The sequence below is a fragment of the Chrysemys picta genome, chromosome 14 (assembly GCF_011386835.1).
Source record: "Chrysemys picta bellii isolate R12L10 chromosome 14, ASM1138683v2, whole genome shotgun sequence".
Taxonomy (NCBI): domain Eukaryota; kingdom Metazoa; phylum Chordata; order Testudines; family Emydidae; genus Chrysemys; species Chrysemys picta.
Window position 1 is genome coordinate 4,321,692 of NC_088804.1, and position 21,719 is coordinate 4,343,410.

Genomic DNA, 21,719 nt, shown 5'->3' on the forward strand with positions numbered 1-21,719 from the left:
GTAGCCTTCATCGGCGATCTGGGTGCTGGCAGCCGTGGGGCTTGCCTTTTGGCAGTAAATGGTGTATTACGACTATTAGCCGTCCTATTACAAGTCGGGTCATCGCACGTTAGCAGAGTCTACCCCGAGCAGCCGATTGTGCAATAGGCCTGAAGACCATCGTCATACGCCGCCCCGTATTTGCTGCCAAGCACCCAGAAAGATGCCGAGGGCTATCAGTCACGCTGCACCGTCGTCTTAAGATGTAAAAAATAGATTTGCTCTGTATTCATTTGCTTCCCCCTCCCTCCGTCAAATCAACGGCCTGCTAAGCCCAGGGTTTTCAGTTTAATCTTTGGTGGGGACCATTCTGTGTGACAGTTGTTTGTGTTTCTCCCTGATGCACAGCCACCATTCTTGATTTTAATTCCCTGTGCCTGTACGCCATGTCGTCACTCGGCCCGCCCTCCCTCCTTCCCCTAATAGTCCGTCAGATACTACGTTTGCGCCACAGCTCAGAGAGCCGAGAAGCGGTTCGCGCCTTTTCTTTGAATTCTGGGTTGAGATCCCAATGCCCGGATGATGCAAAACAGTGTCGCGGGCGGTTCTGGGTACATGTCGTCAGGCCCCTCCCCCCTCGTCACAGCAACGCAGACAATAGATTCGCGCCTTTTTACCTGGGTTACCTGTGCAGACAACATACCACGGCAAGCATGGAGCCCGCTCAGCTCAGCTGAGCTCACCGTCACCATATGTCCTCTGGGTGCCGGCAGACGTGGGACTGCATTGCTACAGAGCAGCAGCTGCTAACTGCCTTTTGGCGGTAGACGGTGTAGCATGAGTGATAGCCATGGGGCTGGCAGCCGTAGGGCTGCATTGCACCAGCCCCTTGCCAGGCGATGGTATATTATGACTGGTACCCATCATCGTCGTATTGGTGTGGCTGTCAATCATGGCCACCTGGGCAGACATGCTACTGTTTCGATGATGATGGCTACCAGTCGTAATATACTATTTTCTGCCAATTGCCCAGTATTGTCTGCTAAGCACCCAGAAGAGGCCGAGGGCGATGCTAGGTGCTGGCGGACGTGGGGCTGGCAGACGTGGGGCTGCATTGCTACACAGCAGCAGCCCCTTGCCTTTTGGTAGACGATGGTATATTATGGTTGGTACCCATCGTCATCGTACTGGAGAAGCTATCACTCATGCTGCACCGTCGGCTGCCAGCTTAAGATGTAAAAAATAGATTTGTTCTGTATTCATTTGCTTCCCCTTCCTCCGTGAAATCAATGGCCTGCTAAGCCCAGGGTTTTCAGTTTAATCTTTGGGGGGACCATTCTGTGTGACAGTTGTTTGTGTTTCTCCCTGTTCCTGTACCTGTACGCCATGTCGTCACTCGGCCCTCCCGCCCTCCCTCTTTCTCCTGGTCCATCAGATACTACTTTCGCGCCTTTTTTCTGACCAGGCGCCATAGCTAGCACTGGGATCATGGAGCCCGCTCAGATCACCGCGGCAATTATGAGCACTATGAACACCACGCGCATTGTCATGGAGTATATGCAGAGCCAGGACATGCCAAGGCGAAACCCGGACCAGGCGAGGAGGCGATTGCAGCGCGGCGACGAGAGTGATGAGGAAATTGACATGGACATAGACCTCTCACAAGGCACAGGCCCCAGCAATGTGGAAATCATGGTGTCACTGGGGCAGGTTGATGCCGTGGAACGCCGATTCTGGGCCCGGGAAACAAGCACAGACTGGTGGGACCGCATCGTGCTGCAGGTATGGGACGATTCCCAGTGGCTGCGAAACTTTCGCATGCGTAAGGGCACTTTCATGGAACTTTGTGACTTGCTTTCCCCTGCCCTGAAACGCCAGGATACCAAGATGAGAGCAGCCCTCACAGTTGAGAAGCGAGTGGCGATAGCCCTGTGGAAGCTTGCAACGCCAGACAACTACCGGTCAGTCGGGAATCAATTTGGAGTGGGCAAATCTACGGTGGGGGCTGCTGTGATCCAATTTGCCAGGGCAATGAAAGACCTGGTGATAGCAAGGGTAGTGACTCTGGGCAACGTGCAGTCAATAGTGGATGGTTTTGCTGAAATGGGATTCCCAAACTGTGGTGGGGCCATAGACGGAACCCATATCCCTATCTTGTCACCGGAGCACCAAACCACCGACTACGTAAACCGCAAGGGGTACTTTTCAATGCTGCTGCAAGCCCTGGTGGATCACAAGGGACGTTTCACCAACATCAACGTGGGATGGCCGGGAAAGGTACATGATGCTCGCGTCTTCAGGAACTCTGCTCTGTTTCGAAAGCTGGAGGAAGGGACTTTCTTCCCGGACCAGAAAGTGACCATTGGGGATGTTGAAATGCCTATCGTGATCCTTGGGGACCCAGCCTACCCCTTAATGCCATGGCTCATGAAGCCGTACACAGGCAGCCTGGACAGGAGTCAGGACCTGTTCAACTACAGGCTGAGCAAGTGCCGAATGGTGGTGGAATGTGCATTTGGACGTTTAAAAGCGCGCTGGCGCAGCTTACTGACTCGCTCAGACCTCAGCGAAAAGAATATCCCCATTGTTATTGCTGCTTGCTGTGCGCTCCACAATATCTGTGAGAGTAAGGGGGAGACCTTTATGGCGGGGTGGGAGGTTGAGGCAACTCGCCTGGCCGCTGATTACGCGCAGCCAGACACCAGGGCGGTTAGAGGAGCACAGCAGGACGCGGTGCGCATCAGAGAAGCTTTGAAAACGAGTTTTGTGACTGGCCAGGCTACTGTGTGAAACTTCTGTTTGTTTCTCCTTGATGAACCCTCCAAACCCCCCCCCCCGACCCAGTTCACTCTACTTCCCTGTAAACCAACCACCCCACCCCACCCTCCCCTCCCGCTTGCAGAGGCAATAAAGTCATTTTTTTTTTAACATTCATGCATTCTTTATTAGTTCCTTACAGAGGTAGGGGGATAATTGCCAAGGTAGCCTGGGATGGGTGGGGGAGGAGGGATGGAAAAGGACACACTGCATTTTAAAACTTTAAGTCTTATTGAAGGCCAGCCTTCTGATGCTTGGGCGATCATCTGGGGTGGAGTGACTGGGTGGACGGAGGCCCCCCCACCGTGTTCTTGGGCGTCTTGGTGAGGAGGCTATGGAACTTGGGGAGGAGGGCTGTTGGTTACACAGGGGCTGTAGCGGCGGTCTCTGCTCCTGCTGCCTTTCCTGCAACTCAACCATACGCTCGAGCATATCAGTTTGATGCTCCAGCAGACGGAGCATTGCCTCTTGCCGTCTGTCTGCAAGCTGACGCCACCTATCGTCTTCAGCCCGCCACTTGCTCTGTTCATCCCGCGATTCAGCCCGCCACCTCTCCTCTCGTTCATATTGGGCTTTTCTCATCTCCGACATTGACTGCCTCCACGCATTCTGCTGTGCTCTATCAGCGTGGGCGGACATCTGCAGCTCCGTGAACATCTCGTCCCTCGTCCTACGTTTTCTCTTTCTAATGTTCACGAGCCTCTGCGAAGGAGAAACATTTGCAGCTGGCGGAGGAGAAGGGAGAGGTGGTTAAAAAAGACACATTTTAGAGAACAATGGGTACACTCTTTCATTACAAGGTCGCATATTTCGGCTTGCAGGCAGCCATCGTAGGCCACAGTGTTTTGGCTTTTTTAACCTTCTTAACATGCGGGAAAGGTTGCAAACAGCAGCGCATTTCCCATATCAAGGATGAATTGGGTTGTCCATTTAAAATGGGGTTTCAATGTAAAAGGAGGGGGCTGCGGTTTCCCGGTTAACATGTGGCACAAACACAAGTAAACCCCCCCCCACACACACACACACACGATTCTCTGGGATGATCACTTCACCCCTCCCCCCACCGCGTGGTTAACAGCGGGGAACATTTCTGGTCAGAAGAGCAGGAACGGGCGCCTCTGAATGTCCCCTTAATAAAATCACCCCATTTCAACCAGGAGAGCTTTCTGGACATGTCCCTGGAGGATTTCCGCTCCATCCCCATACACGTTAACAGACTTTTCCAGTAGATGTACTGGCCGCAATTGCCAGGGCAAAGTAATCATTAAACACGCTTGCTTTTTTTTGGTAATGTTTACAAATATTTACAAAGTTACACTCACCAGAGGTCTCCTGTGTGCCCTGAGGGTCTTGGGTGAGTTCGGGGGTTACTGGTTCCAGGTCCAGGGTCACAAACATATCCTGGCTGTTGGGGAAACTGGTTTCTCCGCTTCCTTGCTGCTGTGAGCTACCTACAGTACCTCCATCGTCATCTTCCTCGTTCCCCGAACCGTCTTCCCTGTGTGTTTCTCCAGTGAGAGAGTCATAGCACACGGTTGGGGTAGTGGTGGCTGCACCCCCTAGGATCGCATGCAGCTCCGCGTAGTAGCGGCAAGTTTGCGGCTCTGCCCCGGACCTTCCGTTTGCTTCTCTGGCTTTGTGGTAAGCTTGCCGTAGCTCCTTAATTTTCACGCGGCACTGCTGTGTGTCCCTGTTATGGCCTCGGTCCTTCATGGCCTTGGAGATCTTTTCTAATACTTTTCCATTTCTTTTACTGCTACGGAGTTCAGCTATCACTGCTTCATCTCCCCATATGGCGAGCAGATCTCGTACCTCCCGTTCGGTCCATGCTGGAGCTCTTTTGCGATCCTGGGAGGACTCCATCACGGTTACCTGTGCTGATGAGCTCTGCGGGGTCACCTGTGCTCTCCACGCTGGGCAAACAGGAAATGAAATTCAAACCTTCGCGGGTCTTTTCCTGTCTACCTGGTCAGTGCATCTGAGTTGAGAGTGCTGTCCAGAGCGGTCACAATGAAGCACTGTGGGATAGCTCCCGGAGGCCAATAACGTCGAATTCCGTCCACACTACCCCAATTCCGACCCGCAAAGACCGGTTTTATCGCTAATCCCCTCATCAGAGGTGGTGTAAAGAAACCGGTTTAAAGGACCCTTTATGTCGAAAGAAAGGGCTTCGTTGTGTGGACGTGTCCAGGCTTAATTCGGTTTAAAGCTGCTAAAGTCGACCTAAACCCGTAGTGTAGACCAGGCCTTTGAAACTTTGCTATCTTAACTATCTTCATTTAAATGCAACAAGCACAGAAACAGTTTCCTTTCTTTGTCAAATCTTTTTTTTTTTTTAAACTTTCCCTTGATTTATTTAGTAGTTTACATTTAACACAGTACAGTACTATATTTGCCTTTTTGTTTTTGTCTCTGCTGCCTGATTGCATTTTCTGGTTCCAAATGAGGCATGTGGTTGAGCGGTCAGTTCATAACTGAGGTTCTAACTGTACTACTGTTGCATAATGGGGCATAATCTGCAAATTAGGTACCAGTTGCAATTATCAAGCCTTTTGTCTTTTATTGGACCAACTTCTGTTGGTGGAAGGTATACGTTTTCAGGCTACACAGAGCTCTTCTTCAGGTCGGTGTAGCTCAAAAGCTTGTTCCTTCCACCTTCCAGAAGTTGGTCCAAAAAAAAGATGTTACCTCACCTACCTCGTCTGACTCAAATCCTCACAGCTACAACAGCACCGTAAACAAGTCCTATGTCTGCATTTTAGTGGCTAGTGTCTTTGTTGTGCCATCTCTGCTGGGGCACAGCCTTTATCCCTGGCATGGAGACCAGGTCACCCCTCGGTCCTTTCCCCTGGGTTGGGAGAGGTCAGCAGACCTTGCCCTGCTAACATCTTCCCCATTGCAAGGGAAGAGGCAGCGTATATACTGACCGCTTTCCACAAGCTCATCTTGATTGGCTGAGACAGAGGGGGGCCCTGCCCCACCCTACACTCCAAGACTCCTGTTTCCAGGCCCTTAAAGAAACAGTAGCCTGGCATTTCCCAGGGATCACTTCCTTTCTCCCAGCACCTGCCTCTGCCATTCCCTAGAAACGTGTCTGTCCCTAAACCCCTGGAACAGAGTAGCGTGGCCTCCCAGATTTCCCCCTCTCGCCTTAAAGGGCCAGTACACCCCATTACACCTGATTTGCACACAGATTCTTATAAATATTCCAGTTTTTTTTTAACCGACGTGGCTATACTGTCACTGGCCCAAGTGTGGACACCATTATAATAGCACCAAGGTGCCTTATACCAGCATATCTCATTCCCCTTCCCAAACGGGACTAGCTCTGCTGCCATAAGCGCACGTACTGGTCTAACTGTGTCCACACTAGGGGTTGTCCAGTTTTAACTCTTCCGGCATAGTCAACTTATGTGAGTGGACAAGCAGGTCTTCGCATGTGACTGCTCAGGGCACAAAGCAGAGCCCATCAAGCAGGTGGGAGCTGCAGTGAGACCAGACTGCAGCGTTTCTGATTCCTGACGCTAGGTGCCATTGCATGCTCCCTGGGAGTTTTCACTTGCCCCAGTGGAAGGAGGCACATTAGAGAGCATAGTTAAGGTTGGCGCTTAAAGCCGGGCTTGTTCTGTATGAAGAACACAGCGTCTCCTTCCCGAATGTACAGCAAATTTCTAGAATTTACAAGCAAATCCATTGATAGAGCTAAAATAATGACAGCTTGGAATTGGCAGTTTTCCCCTCCTGCCTGCAGTTTGCTCCTGTTCTCCAGTCAGCGGGTGAGTTTTCCTGCCTGCCCCAAAGAGATCCTCAGGGTGCGTCTACACTGCATTGTAAACCCAGGTCTGTAGGATCCAGGCTTGTGGACTTGGCGTTGCCAACCCCGCACTTAAGCATCCACACTGCATTGTAAACCTGGGTTTACAGTTCCCAGTGGTGCTAACACGTCCATACAGCGCTACGCTGTCTTGGGTCTGCGGCGTGAGCTGCATCCACACGGCAGCATGAAAGGGCTTGGAGAACTTGGGCTCTGACCCCCCTCCTTAGAAGGTCCTAGGACCTGGGTCCTGCGTGTTTGCTGAGCTGAGTCAGACCAATCGGTGTGTGGGCAGGACGGGAAGCTGGGCTCACATTGGATCTGAGCCTGAGTTGCAGTTTGGACAGACACTTGCAGCCTCAGAACAGGTTTTATCCAGTGTCTTTGGCTGTGCTCACAGGTAAGCTGTGTCCCGCACTGGTTCAGATGTATCCGCCGCCAACGATGGTCACTTTTGCAGCCTAGATAAGAGCATCCATTGTCCAGGCCACTGTGTCCATTCAGAGAGGAGCTGGTGGATGAGAACTGGGCTGGAGGCACAGCTACAGGGCCAGTTTATTTCACAAACTACCATCGGATGCAAACAGCTTTGGGTCTCTCCTGACCTGGCTTTGAACAGCGCCCAGACATGAAAGACTGGGTTCCCATCACCTGAGCCATGCCATCCCCGTCTATTTCATCGACTAGCATATTTATTAAATATGGAAAGTGTAGGGGACAATTTCCTGGTGCAAGTGCTGGAGGAACCAACTAGGGGCAGAGCTCTTCTTGACCTTCTGCTCACAAACGGAAGAATTAGTAGGGGAAGCAAAAGTAGATGGGAACCTGGGAGGCAGTGACCATGAGATGGTTCAGGATCCTGACACAAGGAAGAAAGGAGAGCAGCAGAATACGGACCCTGGACTTCAGAAAAGCAGACTTCGACTCCCTCAGGGAAGTGATGGGCAGGATCCCCTGGGAGAATAACATGAGAGTGAAAGGGGTCCAGGAGAGCTGGCTGTATTTTAAGGAATTCTTATTGAGGTTGGAGGAACAAACCATCCCGACGTGTAGAAAGAATAGTAAATATGGCAGGCGACCAGCTTGGCTTAACAGTGAAATCCTTGCTGATCTTAAACACAAAAAAGAAGTTTACAAGAAGTGGAAGATTGGACAAATGACCAGGGAGGAGTATAAAAATATTGCTCAGGCATGCAGGAGTGAAATCAGGAAGGCCAAATCACACTTGGAGTTGCAACTAGCAAGGGATGTTAAGAGTAACAAGAAGGGTTTCTTCAGGTATGTTAGCAACAAGAAGAGGGTCAGGGAAAGTGTGGGCCCCTTACTGAATGAGGGAGGCAACCTAGTGACAGAGGATGTGGAAAAAGCTAACGTACTCAATGCTTTTTTTTGCCTCTGTCTTCACGAACAAGGTCAGCTCCCAGATTACTGCATTGGGCAGCACAGTATGGGGAGGAGGTGACCAGCCCTCTGGGGAGAAAGAGGTGGTTCGGGACTATTTAGAAAAGCTGGACAAGCACAAGTCCATGGGGCTGCATCTGAGGGTGCTAAAGGAGTTGGCGGATGTGATTGCAGAGCCACTGGCCATTATCTTGAAAACTCATGGCAATCGGGGGAGGTCCCGGATGACTGGAAAAAGGCTAATGTAGTGCCCATCTTTAAAAAAGGGAAAAAGGAGGATCTGGGGAACTACAGGCCAGTCAGCCTCACTTCAGTCCCTGGAAAAATCATGGAACAGGTCCTCAAGGAATCAATTTTGAAGCACTTAGAGGAGAGGAAAGTGATCAGGAACAGTCAGCATGGATTCACCAAGGGCAAGTCATGCCTGACTAACCTAATTGCCTTCTATGACGAGATAACTGGCTCTGTGGATGAGGGGAAAGCAGTGGATGTGTTTTTCCTTGACTTTAGCAAAGCTTTTGATACGATCTCCCACAGTATTCTTGCCAGCAAGTTAAAAAACTACGGGCTCGATGAATGGACTATAAGGTGGATAGAAAGTTGGCTAGATCGTCGGGCTCAACGGGTAGTGATCAATGGCTACATGTCTAGTTGGCAGCCGGTATCAAGCGGAGTGCCCCAAGGGTCGGTCCTGGGGCCGGTTTTGTTCAATATCTTCATTAATGATGTGGAGGATGGCGTGGATTGCACCCTCAGCAAGTTTGCAGATAACCCTAAACTGGGAGGCATGGTAGATACGCTGGAGGGTAGGGATAGGATACAGAGACAAATTAGAGGATTGGGCCAAAATAAATCTGATGAGGTTCAACAAGGACAAGTGCAGAGTTCTGCCCTTAGGACGGAAGAATCCTATGCACTGCTACAGACTAGGGACCGAATGGCTAGGCAGAAGTTCTGCAGAAAAGGACCTAGAGGTTACAGTGGCCGAGAAGCTGGATATGAGTCAACAGTGTGCCCTTGTTGCCAAGAAGCTAACGGCATTTTGGGCTGTATAAGTAGGAGCATCGCCAGCAGATTGAGGGGCGTGATCATTCCCCTCTATTCGGCATTGGTGAGGCCTCCTCTGGAGTACTGTGTCCAGTTTTGGGCCCCACACTACAAGAAGGATGTGGAAAAATTGGAAAGAGTCCAGCGGAGGGCAACAAAAATGATTAGGGGTCTGGAGCACATGACTTCTGAGGAGAGGCTGAGGGAACTGGGATTGTTTAGTCTGCAGAAGAGAAGAATGAGGGGGGATTCGATAGCTGCTTTCAGCTACCTGAAAGGGGGTTCCAAAGAGGATGGATCTAGTGGTAGCAGATGACAGAACAAGGAGTAATGGTCTCAAGTTGCAGTGGGGGAGGTTTAGGTTCGATATTAGGAAAAACTTTTTCACTAGGAGGGTGGTGAAGCCCTGGAATGGGTTACCTAGGGAGGTGGTGGAATCTCCTACCTTAGAGGTTTTTAAGGTCAGGCTTGACAAAGCCCTGGGAGGGATGATTTAGTTGAGGATTGGTCCTGCTTTGAGCAGGAGGTGGGACTAGATGACCTCCTGAGGTCCCTTCCAACCCTGAGATTCTATGATTTAAAGCTCCTGCCCCAGTTTCTGCTCAGATCGTAACCCTCCTGAGCCCCCAGCGGAGCCAGTCACAAAGTGTCCAGCTGGGGGCACCATTCTGTGAGACCAGCTGTGTGTAGAACGGCCTCCCCTGTGCAGACCTGTTGCATCAAGGCTGCTGCGCCAGCCGGGGACTTTGACGTCTCCTCCTCGGATAAGGTTTATCTGGCTAACGCTGTTGGGAACTGAACTTAGCCCTGTTTGGCTGCAACTCGCCAGCCTCACGCAGCCCTCGCTCACCAGCCGCACAGCACAGAGGGGTCGCCGATCACAGCCAGGCCCTGAGCCTGTTACACAAGGGCCCCATCCTGGGGGTGCCGGTGCCTCGTGAGGGGTGGATCCGTGATGGGCAAGTGCTGCAGCCTTTGCGTCCCTTGTACAGAGCTAGCGGCGGGTGCCAGGCAGAGACGTCCAGTGCACCTGGATGGCGCCGAGAGGGGTGGAGTGGACCGTCATCGTCCTGACCTGCCAGCACAAGGACAGCGTGTGTGCCTTCCAGAAAGGCAAGTGGGGCAGGGGCCCGGTGCTGACACGGACGCATCCCGGCTGGGGGCGGTTCCCAGCCCTCAGAGCTGTTTGCCAAACTGGGGATGGACGTGGGCTTTGTGCGGGACAAAGCGCTGGCCAACGCCACGCGTAGCCTGGGCCGATTCTCTGCAAGCTTCCCACTCCTGCAGCTCACTGATCCCTATCTGCAGCCAGTCCCACATGCAGCTCTGCTGGTGCCCCACAGTCCCCACCTGCAGCCACGTGTATCCCAGCCCTGGGCTCCCGCCCGCCATGGCTGTGTTAGTGCACCCCTGCTTCCCCTCCCCCCATCCTGGTCACTCAGCACATCCCTGCTCCCCCCTGGTCACTCAGCGCCACCAAATGCCTCTGCTCTCGTTTGCTAGAGCTTGAGATCCGATGGCGGCGGGGTGCGCTGGGCCCACACCCCCTCCTGCTGACTGTCGAGGACCCCGCAGCATGCGTGGGCAGCGGTGGCGCCACCCTCAACGCCCTGCTGGTGGCAGCTGAGCACCTGAGCGCCAGGGCAGGCTGCACGGTGAGTGGCGTGGCACGACGGGCTCCGGACCGCATCCCGGTGGCACCTGTACTGAGTAGCTGCTGGGTGTGCACCCAGATGAGCTGGCTGGGCAGCTCCAATGCCCCTGTCTCCCTGTCCAAGGCTCTGCTGGCATTGCCCACCCTGGAGGTGCCTCCCTTCCACCCTGCTCGCCCCCAGCCCATGGAGCTGGGAACCCCAAGTCACCCCCTCCCCCGTGCCTGATTCAGCTAGCACAGGCTGGCTGCCCCATGGGCTTGGTACCTCAACACCATCCAGCACCCGTGGGGACCCCCAGGTACAGGGAGCTGTTGCAAAGCAGAGCTATAATACCCTTCACTAATGCACTGTAGCGACCCAGGTGGGCTACAATGACCCCAGCTCCCTGCCTGCCCGCTCTTGGGGGCCATATCTGGGGAGCAGGGGCGGCTCCGGACCAAGATCCAGAGGAGCCTTGCTCCAGACAAGAGCCCATCCCAGCCTGCAGCATGTAACTGCTGTGGGGAAGGGCCTGCAGCCGCGTGCCCAGATGGCGATGGCAGGAGGCACTGAGGCCTGGCTGGTAGGGTGCCCTCAGCTCTGTGGCACAGGCTGTTCTGGGTTATAGCGTTTGTTGGAGAAGGGGACGCTGGTCAGAACTGCCCTTCCTTGGGGCTGGTTCCCCAGCTCGGCTAATGGGTTCTGTCTGCGCTCCTCCAGGTGGTCACCGCTGATGTCCTGCGTGAGGCCCGGATCCTCATCCTGCACATGGTGAGAGCCCGGCGGGGCAGGGCACAGGCCTGCTCTGCAGTGGTGGGCAGCGTTCACCTGCCCCTCCTCCGGGGCTGCCAGCCTGGGGGCATCGTGAACCCCAGCCTGGCTGCCGGTGGTGAGTCTCCACCTGGGGGGGATGGGATGTTGGGCTGTCCCATCCAGCTGCCACCTCCCTCATCCAAAGCTCCTACCTCCAGGGCGCATGTCACGTTACCTCCCACCATCAACCTCTCTGGCAGCAAACCCAGCACACCTGGCACTGAGAGGGGAGTGACACCCTGGCTCTACCCCCCGAACCTCGGAGCACGTTGGTACCAAGGGCCGTGCAAACCATTGCTAAATGCCACTGCATGTGCACGGGCCACTGCGGGTAACATTAGTCCCAGGTAGGTTGGGGGGGGTGAACCCCAAAGAGGCTGGGACCAGTGCGGCTGCACCCCTCATTGATAAAATCAAAGCCTCCTGGTGCATAATCAGCTGAACACGAGCTCCCAGTGCGATGCTGTGGCCAAAAGGGCTAACGCGATGCTGGGAATCACGAGGAGGAGCAGAGCGGTTATTTCACCTCTGTATTCGGCACTGGTGCGACCGCGCCTGGGATCCCGTGTCCAGCTCCGGTGTCCGCAATTCAAGAAGGATGGTGATCAATTGGAGAGGGTCAGAGAAGAGCCACGAGAATGTCTAAAGAGTTAGAAAATCTTCCGTATAGTGCCACACCCCAGGAGCTCAGTCTGTTTAGCTTAAGGAAGAGAAGGTTAAGGGGTGACTTGATCACAGTCTGTAATAGCTGCATGGGGAACAAAGATTCTTCAGTCTAGCAGGGAAAGGTCTAACATGACCCAAGGGCTGGAAGTTGAAGCTAGACGAATTCCGACTGGGAAGAAGGTGTATATTTTTGACAGTGATGGTAATTCTCCATTGTAGCAATTTACTGAGGAGCGTGGTGGATTCTCCGTCACTGACCAGTTTTAGCTCAAGCTCGGCTGTTTTTCTCAAGGCCCTGCTCTAGGGATTTTCGGGGGGCAGGTGTCTGGCCTGGGCTCTACAGGAGGTCAGACTAGCTGATCACAATGGTCCCTCCTGGCCTTGCAATCGGTGACTCTATCTGAGGTGCTCCTCCCCTGATCTCCTGCCACTCCAAGGCACTGCAGTGGGAGAGCGGGTATCCAATCGGTCCCACGGCTCTGCTTTCCTGTGGCAGCTGCTGAGGTCCCAGTGCTGCCATCCCCTGCCTTCCACGGGATGTGGGTGGAGCCATGGGACCCCTGGGCAGACGGCTCACACAATCCACGTGGACCCACTGGCTGCTGGATGACATCCCCCTAAGTTGCGAGGGCCCCAGCTTTATTCCACTCCCACCCATTCCACCCCTGGGTCTCCCCTGCCCTCTCAGAGCAGCAGGGCGATAATCTCCTCCTAGGGCTGGCGTCTGCTGTCCTTTCCATGGCACCTCTCAAAGCCACCACGCGTTTCAGTGCTGCCCCGATCCCCAGCCCTGGACTGTCCTATCCACAGCCTGGCTGCAGATGCAGCTGTCCATGCCTGTCTGACCAGCCCCCGCCCCAGCACTCAGCCCAGGAAGGGGCTCACCTGCTCATGGGGTTCCAGGCAGAGCACCCAGGGGGCATCGGATGGGGGGTGACATTGCTGGGAGTGAGAGCCAAAAGGCCCAGAGGCCACGGTTCCTGGGTCAGAGCGGGGCTTGGGGCCAAGTCTTTTCTCCACAAGGCCTCTCGCAGGACGGAGCCTGTCACCCTCTCTGCCCTGTCTCCTGCTGACCAGTGCTCCGGCTCTTTCTCCCATCAGGGCCGTGACTTCCCCTTCGATGACTGCAGCCGGGCCTTCACCTGCCTCCCCGTGGAGGACCCCGACGCCCCGGCCGAAGCGCTGACCTGCAATCTGGACAGCCTGCTGGGGACCATGACACAGCAGGTCAGTGCCAGGCGGGGGCGGGAGGAAGCGCCGGCCGGGCTCCTTTAGGAGGGCAATTCAGCCCAAGACCATCTCATCCTGGTCCCAGCCTGCACTGCTTTCCCTCCATCCCCATCCCCACGGCCAGGTCACATAGCATGTGGGGGCCTGGGGTCTTCTAGAGAGGGGCCCCTGGGCCCCTTGCCCAGGGGCAACGATGAGATCCAGCCGGGCAAAGTGTGGGCACCCCCTGCTGGTGAGGTGAGGAAGGCCAGACAGTAAATGGCTGCCCAGCTCCCTTCCGCCCGGCCCTGCAGCGTTCTGGGGTGGGGAGGGCACGTACTCCGTCCCTGTACTGATCTCCTGGCCCATGTTCGGGTCCCAGGAGACCGTCCTCACCTCTTGTGTGTCCCTCTGTAGCTGTGCAGGGGCTCCCCGCCGGGAGTGTGGGTCTGCAGCACCGACATGCTCCTCACCGTTCCCTTGGCAGCAGGTACGGGCTCGCCCTGCGCCGGGGAGGGGATCCGAATCAGAACAGGGCACAACCCAATAGCCAAACCCAGCCTGGGCAGGGTGCGAGGGAGGGCTCCGTGGGGTGCCAAGGTGGGGTAAATCCTGCCTCTGGCACCCCACAGGGACCCTGGCAGTGGAACCAGTGAGCCAGGGGAGGCTTTGGGTGGCAGTGTAGAGGGGGGTCAGAGAATTCAGTGCTCCATGGGTCCATCACTTCTCCCTGCTGGGGGCTTCAGCAGTCCCCGGAGGGCTTGCGTTGGGTGGCAGGAGCCGCTGAGAGAAGAGGCTTGGCCGGCTGTCCTGGCCTCTCTGCGCGGCCCCACGGAGCACGGGGCAGAACCCCTCGGGAGGCTGTGTCTGATGGACGCCTCTGCCCCTCAGGCCTGTGGCTAAGGGCAGGAGGCAGCTTGAAGCCCTTGTTCCTATGAGCTCTGGGCGTGCCCTGGTGCCGCTCAGCCCCTGGCTGTGCGCGAGGTAGGACCCAGTGCTCTGATCCCCGCAGCCAGGGCTCTCCGCCTTGCATGGGCAGTTGCTGTCGCCCTGGGGACTGGCCGGAGTGATGGCTCATGTCTGCACACCACGGAGGGCCAGGCGGTGCCCAGGTGAGCGCTGAGCACCTTGTGGGTGCGTCAGGGCAGCCTGATGCGATGGGACCACCGCAGGCAAAGCAGGGTTGTGACGGCCGCCCTGTGCCTGCTGGGGCCCAGCTCCAGTCCTCCCCCTGCCTCTGTCCCAGCAGGCCTGACCCTGGCGCTTCCCACCCACTGACCCACAGCAGGGGCTCTTGGTGGGTGGCTGGCACTGGGAAGGGTGAAACAAGTGCCCCTGAAGCCTGTGTTGTGGGGTCTGGTCTGCAGTCAGCTCCCCCCGGCCGGCAAAGTATCTTTGGGGCGGGAACTGGAGTCCCCCATCCATTGCTGCAGCGGCCTGGGGCAGGGGTATTGGTGTTAACAAAGGGGATCCCCCATATGGGGAAGGGCAAGTGACTCTGCCCCCTGGGAGGCTGGGGCTCTCAGCTCAGTGTGGTCTGCGTCCCCAGTGTACCCCGAGGCTGGGCTTGTCCTGCATCCCCTTCTCGTCCAGCAAGTCTGTCTGCAAACTGCCCAGGCTCAGGCCTGCCACGGCTGAGCGCCCAGTGCCCATGCAAGCCGGGGGAGCTAGAAGTGCCCAGTGCTTCCAGGGTTGGCCAGGAAGCCATGGGCAGGGGTGGGCATTTCTGAGCTGGGTGCCCGGTGGCCCAGCTGCACATGCCTGGGGTGCAATGGGGCACATGCATTGTGGAGCATCCATTGTGCCCACAGCTAAACAAACGGCGCTCGAACCCTCCAGCTAACACGGGAGCCTTGCTTCGGTGCCGCTCCCTTAGCGACGAGCCCCCAGTCCAGCCTCGCGGTGGGTGGGAGGTCTCCGGGCAAGGCGTGCACTGGTGTCTGCTCCTCTCTCTCAGAGATCCACTGGGAAGGGTTCCAAGGTGCCAAAGTGATCTCCGTGCCGGGGAGCGTCTCATATGCCAGAAACCACGGCGTCTACCTCGCCAACCAGCAGGTACACCGAGCCCAACACTTAAAGGGGCGCCGAGCCCCAGACAATGCGCTGGCCAAGCTCCCACCCACCTCTCTTAAAGGGGCGCTGAGCCCAGGCTGTGCTGACGCCTCTGTTAAAGGGGCGCTGAGCCTGGGGCAGCGAACTAGCCAAATTCTGTTTGTCAATGTTCACCTGGAGATCTCTTGCTCTGTGATTCCTCCTGTGCAGCGCCAGGAGCGTCCGGGTCGAGGGGCCCAGGACAGAGGGCCAGCCTGCTCGTTCCCAGGCCACAAGCAGTGGGGAGAGAGTTGTGATCTGCCTTGCCCTTTGGGAGACTAGGCTGTCAGACAGCACGTGCCGAGGGATGGCACAGCGTGGGGGGCAGTGCCCACTGAAACATTCTGCCCTGAGCTGCAGGAGGGCCCCTCGAGAAGCCCCTCAGTCTCCGTGGCAGCTGGCTCTCTGGCTCTGCACTGCGGTGGTGTCAGGGCCTTGCGTCTAATGCCTTCCCCTGGGGCTGTCCTCCAGCATCCCCCTCTGGGCCCTGGGCCTCTCCCCTGGGGCTGTCCTCCAGCGTCCCCCCTCTGGGCCCTGGGCCTCCCCTGGGGCTGTCCTCCAGCATCCCCCCTCTGGGCCCTGGGCCTCTCCCCTGGGGCTGTCCTCCAGCATCCCCCTCTGGGCCCTGGGCCTCTCCCCTGGGGCTGTCCTCCAGCATCCCCCTCTGGGCCCTGAGCCTCTCCCCTGGGGCTGTCCTCCAGCGTCCCCCCTCTGGGCCCTGAGCCTCTCCCCTGGGGCTGTCCTCCAGCGTCCCCCCTCTGGGCCCTGGGCCTCTCCCCTGGGGCTGTCCTCCAGCATCCCCCCTCTGGGCCCTGGGCCTCTCCCCTGGGGCTGTCCTCCAGCATCCCCCACTGGGCCCTGGGGCTGTCCTCCAGCGTTCCCCCTCTGGGCCCTGTGTCCCTTGGGCCGGGGGGCCACACTCAGGGTCTGAGGCGGGAGGGGGGCTGGTCTGCCCCAGGGCTTTCCCATGGGGTTATCACTAATGTGGGTACCCTGAGCCTTTCTGAATGGGGCTCTACAGCTGCCGGGAGAGGTGCAGGCACTGGTGAGCCCATGGCTGGGTCCCTGGCTCTGCCCTTCAGCCAGGCCCAGATTGCACCCGCTGCTGCTCACTAGCGGCCTGTGAGCTGAGCCAGCCACTGCCTGGCCCCCTCCAGCTCTGCCAGTGCAGACTTCCCATGCAGCCCTTGGGGAACAGCCTCCCAAGCAGGCTTCTCTGCGGCTCCCCGAGGGCGCCCGGCCCAGCATCGCACTCGGGCGCAGGCCTCTGGACCGCGCTCAGCAGTGAATTCAGGATGTGCCTAGAAGCCTGGGAGGGCCGTGCCGGAGGGGTGTGCCACTGAGCCGGGGGGAAGGCTCCGTTCTCCATTGCCGATTCCCCTGGCTCCTGCACATGGGATCTGCTGCGAGGTTCGAGCAGGAGCCCTGGAGCGCTGGGGAGCAGCAGTCGTGGGCACAGAGCCGGGGGCAGAGCGAATGGGCTCCCAGGCACATGGGTGCTGCGGGGAGAGGTAGGGCCAGCCAGATCTCCACTTTGCTGCCTCAGCACCACATCCGAGGTGACACCTTATCCCCAAGCTGGCATGTGTGAGGAGTTACCAGGATGCAGGATGGCAGCAGCACTCCAAGAAGGGAAGGACACAGAGCTCTAAGTGGACCAGCTACCCCACAGGGAACTGAGGCAGCTGGGTCCTGCCCACGGGGTGCTTTGGGGACTGGCATGCTAGGCCCGCCCGTCCCCTTAACAGCCCTGCTGTGTGTGGGGCCCATCTCTGACACACGGTACCCTGCCCCGGAGCTCGGGCTGCTCCCAGTATCGGGAGAGGCTGGGAGGCAGATGGCCAGGCCTCTAGACTGGTGGCCCCCAAGGAGCAGGATCAATTAACCAGCCCTGGCCGTTCCCCGGCTGCTTTGCTGTATTGCACAAGGCACCTGGGAGCTGCTGCCCGGAGTTAACGGGGCCTTTCCTCTTGCAGGGGTTCGTGCGTGACATCATCTACCAAGGCCCGGAGGCCCGGATCCAGGAGTGCGCTGGGCCGGACGGGAAAGTGCCGCTGGTACGTCCCCTGGTTGGTTAATGAGGAGTTCGCGCCAGGGCTGCAGACTGGGAGGAAGGGCTGTGTAACTCGGCCAGGTGAAGGGGTGTAGCTGGGGTGGGGATGCTGCATGAAGCAGGAAGTCTCTGGGTTAATGAGCATTGGCAGATCCTGGCTGCCGTAGATGCTGGCTAGGGGTAATGATTGCACTCGTCCCTAGAGACCTCAACCAAGAACAGGTCCTCGTACAAACACACAGCGAGAGACGGTCCCTGCCCCGAAGCCCTTCCCACCTAACTCGACAAGGCGGACGTGGGGCAAACAGGCCCAGAGAGGGGCGGGGACTTGCCCAGGAGGTCAGTGGCAGAGCGAGGACTAGGACCCAGAGCAGGGCTTGATTCAGTATGTTCCACTGCCAGCCTCCGCAGACAGTGGCTGGTGAGGAGGAAGGAGAACAGCATCTGGCTCCTTTCACCCGTAGCCCTCACAGCGCAGAGCAATACCATTGTCCTCCTTTTACAGATGGGGAAACTGAGGCATGAGGCAGAGTGAAGTGATTTGCTCCACAGTCAGTAGCAGCTCTGTGACTAGAACCCAGGTCCTTCCAGTCCAGTGCTCTATTCACTAGGCCTGACTGTCGTCCCAGCTAGGGTACCTGCTATAGCAGGCAGGTAAAACCTGGACAACTCCTAGTTCCTGGGGATCCGACGCGATGTAGGGCTAGTGGGAAAGGCCTGCAATAGGGCGCCAGGGGGCAGTTCCTGTTTACTAATGTGTTGGGACACTGAGTACGAAGGCCAGTCAGAGGAGGCGGCTCTGAGCCAGGACTCCTGGGTTCTACTCCAGCCTCTGTCACTGACTGGCTGGATGCCCTTGGATGAGTCACTCCCCTCCTTGCACTACACTGGAATGGCGCCAGCCTCCTGGGGTGGACAGGAGAGGTTAACACGCTGATAGCGTGTGGACTGCTATCACCATGAGTTGTGGTGTCACGAGAGAGAGAGATGCCAAGCGGGGGACACAGCTGCAGAGAGGGGCAGTGGCTTGCCCCTGGAGAGCTGGCACTCAGGCCTGTCGAGAAGTAACGGCCCGGCGGGAGCAGGAGGAATGGCTGGGGAGCTCTGCCGCTGGGTGTATTGGGGAAGCGGTTGGGTTCAGCGCTGCCCTGCTGGCTTTGTTAGGGTCAGACCAGCCGTGAATCTGGCCCTGCCTCGCAGACCTGGGCCTTAGTCACAGGGGTCAGATCCAGCTCTGACCTTCCCTAGAGTCTGCCTCGGTCCTGCCCAGAGGAAATGCAGGGCTGTCTCTGGGCGAGCTAATCCTGCTCCTGCTGGGGGACAGGACAGAGAGCCCGATATTACAGGCTAGGGTACCACGGGGTGCCTGCTGCCTGACCTGACCGAGCCATGCCACCCCAGGGTAGGGGGACCAGACAGCAAGAGTGAAAAAGCGGGAGAGGGATGGGGGGGTAATAGGCGCCTATATAAGACAAAGCCCCGAATATCGGGACTGTCCCTATAAAATCAGGACATCTGGTCACTCCCGCAGGGAGACACAGCACCAGCCCTTTTAGAGACAGGCCGCAGCCCAGACTGGGGAGCGGCTGCTCCTGGCCTGGGGCAGGATCTACCTCACAGCCTCCTCCCGAGCTGAAGACACCACGGGCTTGTGCTTCCAAACTGTCCCATGAGCCAAAGGGGAGTCGCCATCAGCAGGGTCGGATTAAGGCAGGGACTTTAGGGGCTGCATCGGCTCAAGGGGGCCCCGCAAAACCAAATCACAGGCAGTGCTCTCTGGGGTGCGCAGGCTGCCTGCCCTGGCCCCACACCGCTCCCAGAAGCAGCTGGCTGCTCACATCTCTGTGACCACTGGTGGGGGGAGGCGGCTCCATGCACTGCCCCCGCTCCCACCACTGTCCCCACAGCTCCCGTTGGCCGGGAACCAGGGGTGGCGCTTGCGGGCGCAGGCAGCGCACAGAGACACGCTGTCCCCCTCCCTGCACGGGCATGCAGAGACGTGCCAGCAGCCAGCCGCTTCCGGGAGCAGCATGGCGCCAGGGCAGGCAGGCAGCCTGCCTGAGCCCTGCTGCGCCACCGGCTGGGAGCCACTTGTGGTAAGTGCCTCCCGGCCAAAGCCTGCACCCCACACCCCCTCCTGCACCCCACGCCCCATCCTGCACCCAAACTCCCTCCCAGACCACTCTCACTCTCCTGTACCCCAACACTCTGCACCAGCCCAGAGCTCCTCCTGCACCCAAGCTCCCTCCCAGACCATGCACCCCCTCCTGCACCACAGTCCCCTGCCCCAGATCAGAATCCCCCTCCTGCACCAAATTCCCTCCCAGGAAAAAGACTTGTATACAGAGGTCTCACAAAATTTAATAGCCCTGGGCCCACAGGAGAGTTAGTCCGGCCCTGGCCACCAGCCACCACCAGCAGAAGGGGTTAGCATCGGTAACTCTAGGGGGTGATATAATCACACACCAGCACGCAGGCCTGAGTCTGCCCACTAGAGGCAGCAGTGAGCAGCAGGAATGCTCTACATGGCCCCCAGGCGTGAATTGCAGTGACACCCCACCCAGCCGGCTCTGTGGTTTCAGGTGTGCGGGGTCGTCTTCTTCTCCTCGGAGACCGCAGAGCAGCTCCTGGCCACGCACGTCATTCCTCCTCTGGATGCCTGCACCTACCTGGGCCTGGATTCGGGGGCCCAGACCATCCAGGTGATGCTCTCAGCCGTTCGCCAGCGGCGGTGCTGAAGGGATCCCCTCATTGTGCCATCTGGTGCCAGCCACAAGGAGAGCCGCCCTCACCTCTCCATAGCTGTCTAAAGCACTGCCAGGCCAATCAGCCCTTCCTTCCCCCCTCCCCCCAGCAGATGGGTCTGACCGGGGCAGTGGGAGACCCTGGAACCAAGGGTTAAATCAGCCCACGCTGGCGTCAGGTGACCAGCAGGGGGCACTCTGTGCACGTGCATGATCATGGCTGATCGTACCTCCCCAACTCCCCGTGGTGGAAACTTCTCTGCACCCCACTCCCCAGCCGAGCAGCAGGGTGTCCCCTGGACAGGGCTCTGTCATCTGCCGTGCAGGGAGCCGGGTCTCCGGGAGTGCTGCGGGGGCAACACACAGCTCTGGGGCCCATTTTATCACCCCATGTCCTGTCCTCCAGACCCCATGCAGCAGCGCGAGCTCCCCCTGCCACCTCCTCCCCATGGGGCTGCCCCTGGGTCAGCCCCCTACCCCTGCCCTCCATCCCGCCATGCCTGGGGCTGAGGATGGAAGTCCTCCTACTCGCTCTTTGCCCAGGGAGGGGCAGGGCAGAGAGATGCCAGCTGTCTGTGGCAGCCATCTTGCTCCAGTCACACAGCTCCCGAACCAGCCAGTGCCGGCTTCTCTTGCCATTCCAAGGGCCAGGTGCTGCTCCGTCCCAAACCCTGCTCATTGGCACAGCCTCAGGGTCTGTCACCCCTTTTCTTTTGTCCTCCCTTGGAATCCCCAACCCCAGGAGCCCTGCCCCTCCCTGGCACCCCCCTCCCCCCGGCAGTGCTGTCACCGCTGTATCCAGTGTGAAGCCCACCCAGTGTAGACACACTGCAGTCACAGTCTCCAGCCTGTGGGTCAGAGCTGGAGGGCACAGCTCGGCAGGGATAGGGGGGGTTGCACAGACTGAGCATTTCCGGTTCTCTGCCTCCCTCCAGCTGTCCCTGTTCTTCGATATCGTGCTCTGCATGGCCGACGGGGTGACTGAGGAGGACTTTGTGACTGGCAGGATCCGGGAGGTGGGCAGCGGCCATGCCAAGGGGGCGGCGGCCCTGAGGAGCGCCCGCTCCGTGCTGTGGAAGGCCCTCCATGCCATCCCTCTCAGCATGGGTGAGTGCGACCGCCCCTGAGCACTGGCCCAGCCCCTCATGCCTGCCCACTCTGGCTAGAGTTCTCTGGGGCCTTGGTAGCCACCGTGTGTCCCAGCAGATGTTCCTTGGCTGGTATCTTGCCGAGGAATTGGGGATAGTCTCTAAAGACACCAGCGGCCTGTTTCCTCCCACGCCGTTCCTCCGAGGACTGTTACAACTCAGAAGCCGGGCAGGTTTAGTTCTGGTCGGCGTGTGGAGGGGAGGCCTCAAAGGAGCTACCACAGTGGCGCTGGCAACTGTGCTCATTAGAAACAGGACATGGCTGGGGAGACACGGGCTGTCAAGGGGTGCTTTGTTAGTGTA

The 21,719-nt window shown here is 57.8% G+C and overlaps 2 protein-coding genes across 10 annotated transcripts in view; one reads left to right on the forward strand and one right to left on the reverse strand.

The window, feature by feature from the left end:
• Window positions 1–21,719, forward strand: part of FCSK (fucose kinase) — a 45,420-nt gene that overhangs the window by 7,284 nt on the left and 16,417 nt on the right. For 5 of the 9 annotated variants that reach the window (XM_065567476.1, XM_065567484.1, XM_065567480.1 and 2 more), the window contains exons 2-10: window positions 10,051–10,171; window positions 10,562–10,713; window positions 11,413–11,463; window positions 13,273–13,398; window positions 13,798–13,870; window positions 15,338–15,435; window positions 17,448–17,528; window positions 20,089–20,226; window positions 21,204–21,375. In XM_065567476.1, the coding sequence (XP_065423548.1) occupies window positions 10,093–10,171; window positions 10,562–10,713; window positions 11,413–11,463; window positions 13,273–13,398; window positions 13,798–13,870; window positions 15,338–15,435; window positions 17,448–17,528; window positions 20,089–20,226; window positions 21,204–21,375 (970 nt within the window). In that variant the 5' untranslated portion in view covers window positions 10,051–10,092. Of the gene's footprint in view, window positions 1–10,050; window positions 10,172–10,561; window positions 10,714–11,412; window positions 11,464–11,612; window positions 11,837–13,272; window positions 13,399–13,797; window positions 13,871–15,337; window positions 15,436–17,447; window positions 17,529–20,088; window positions 20,227–21,203; window positions 21,376–21,719 lie in introns of those variants that run through there. The other 4 variants (XM_065567479.1, XM_065567481.1, XM_065567482.1 and 1 more) reach the window with 4 other exon arrangements.
• LOC135975664 (uncharacterized) lies at window positions 2,879–5,354 on the reverse strand. Its single transcript, XM_065567498.1, has 2 exons — window positions 4,119–5,354; window positions 2,879–3,521 (listed from the first exon to the last, which is right to left on the reverse strand). The coding sequence occupies exons 1-2, from the start codon at window positions 4,657–4,659 to the stop codon at window positions 3,019–3,021; spliced, it is 1,044 nt and encodes a 347-aa protein (XP_065423570.1). The 5' UTR covers window positions 4,660–5,354; the 3' UTR covers window positions 2,879–3,018.

Coding starts and splice junctions, on each gene's coding strand:
- LOC135975664 (XM_065567498.1), bottom strand. CDS start 4,659: ATGGAGTCCTCCCAGGATCGCAAAAGAGCTCCAGCATGGACCGAACGG. Junction 3,522..4,118: donor GGGCACACAGGAGACCTCTG/GTGAGTGTAACT, acceptor CTCCTCCGCCAG/CTGCAAATGTTTCTCCTTCG.